Source organism: Cenococcum geophilum (assembly GCF_001692895.1).
Source record: "Cenococcum geophilum 1.58 unplaced genomic scaffold K441scaffold_6, whole genome shotgun sequence".
NCBI lineage: Eukaryota > Fungi > Ascomycota > Dothideomycetes > Gloniales > Gloniaceae > Cenococcum > Cenococcum geophilum.
The window spans coordinates 2,290,546-2,291,801 of record NW_027137564.1 but is presented as its reverse complement, the minus strand read 5'-3'; the positions used below and the strand labels follow the sequence as shown (position 1 = coordinate 2,291,801).

General features: G+C 52.5%; 1 protein-coding gene across 1 annotated transcript; it reads left to right on the top strand.

The window, feature by feature from the left end:
• Window positions 1-443: 443 nt before the first annotated feature.
• Window positions 444-1,256, top strand: K441DRAFT_653987 (uncharacterized protein; the record flags this gene model as incomplete). Its single annotated transcript, XM_067647623.1, has 2 exons — window positions 444-493; window positions 814-1,256. Coding segments are annotated over exons 1-2 (222 nt in total), but the record flags the coding sequence as incomplete, so codon positions are not given.

Sequence of the window (1,256 nt, the reverse complement as noted above, 5' to 3'; positions counted from 1 at the left end):
GCCCCAACGGCGACCCGAAGGCGATTCGATTGCTATCCAAAGGCTTTCTGGCAGGAGTCAAGGGGGATCGTGCGCGATTAAGCTTGCAATACTCTATAGGCCAACCACGGTTCACTTGCGCAGGGCAGTGCCACCAACAGAGCTTGGAAGGTTGAACGTCCTCAAAGAGATGCAGCTACCCTGGAGGCTATCCGATTGCTATTCAATGGCTATCCAAAGAACTGACGGCTAGTTTTTAAAGCTACAGCTACTACCATGCGCTTCCAGATCAAATGCAATCAAGGGTTACTGCCCAATCAGCCAAAGAGCTGCCGAGACCTAATCGCAGGGCGATTGTCTCTTAGAGCTACGGCTCGTCTTAGGGCTACGGCCCGACCCGGAGACTCTCCGGCTGTCAGCCTGAGGGCTGCCGAGACTAAACCGTAGGCGGTTGTCTCTTATTAAGCTACGGCTTACCTCAAGAGCTACAGCCTGCCCAAGAGAATGGCGGCGGCTCAAAGATCCTATGTGATCTCTTACGGAGCTACGGCTCCGACCCGGAAAGTTTCCGGTTATCAGCCAAAGGGCTGCCGAGACCTAATCGCAGGCGATTGTCTCTCAGAGCTACGGCTTACCTCGAGCTTCAGCTTAAAGATCCTATGCGATTGCTTAAGGGCTACGGCCCGACCCGGAGACTCTCCGGCTGTCAGCCAAAGGGCTGCCGAGACTTAATCGTACGCGATTGTCTCTTCTAAAGTTACAAGCTCAGCTTATGAGATCCTATTGCGGTTAAATGCCATCCTTAAGCTATAGCTACAGCTTCAAGAGCTACGGCTCAAAGATCGTACGCGATCATCTTTCTGCAAGGCTTTGGTCGCTCCAAGAGCTCCAGCCTACATCAAGAGCTACAGCTTGCCCAAGAGAATGGCAGCAGCTTAAAGATCCTACGCGATCTCCGCAAAGCTTTGGTTGCTCCAAGAGCTCCAGCTTGCTTCAAAAGCTTACAAGACCCGACATCTCTCCGAACCCCTTCCGGGACGAGCCCTCTATAATCTCCCGCTACCGCAAGGTAATGGAGGGGGTTGACCGCAAGAAGGGGGGGGGGGCAATATAAGGGATATTCTTGCGATTAAGCCGGCTCCAAGTGGAGACTATCTGGCTATCAGCCATAGAGCTGTCGAGACTTAATCGCAGGCGATTGTCTCCAAGACTGATACGATTAAGTCTTACCCACCAGCAGACGCTCTTTTCCTACCTAAAATAGGCCCTTTTTCCCA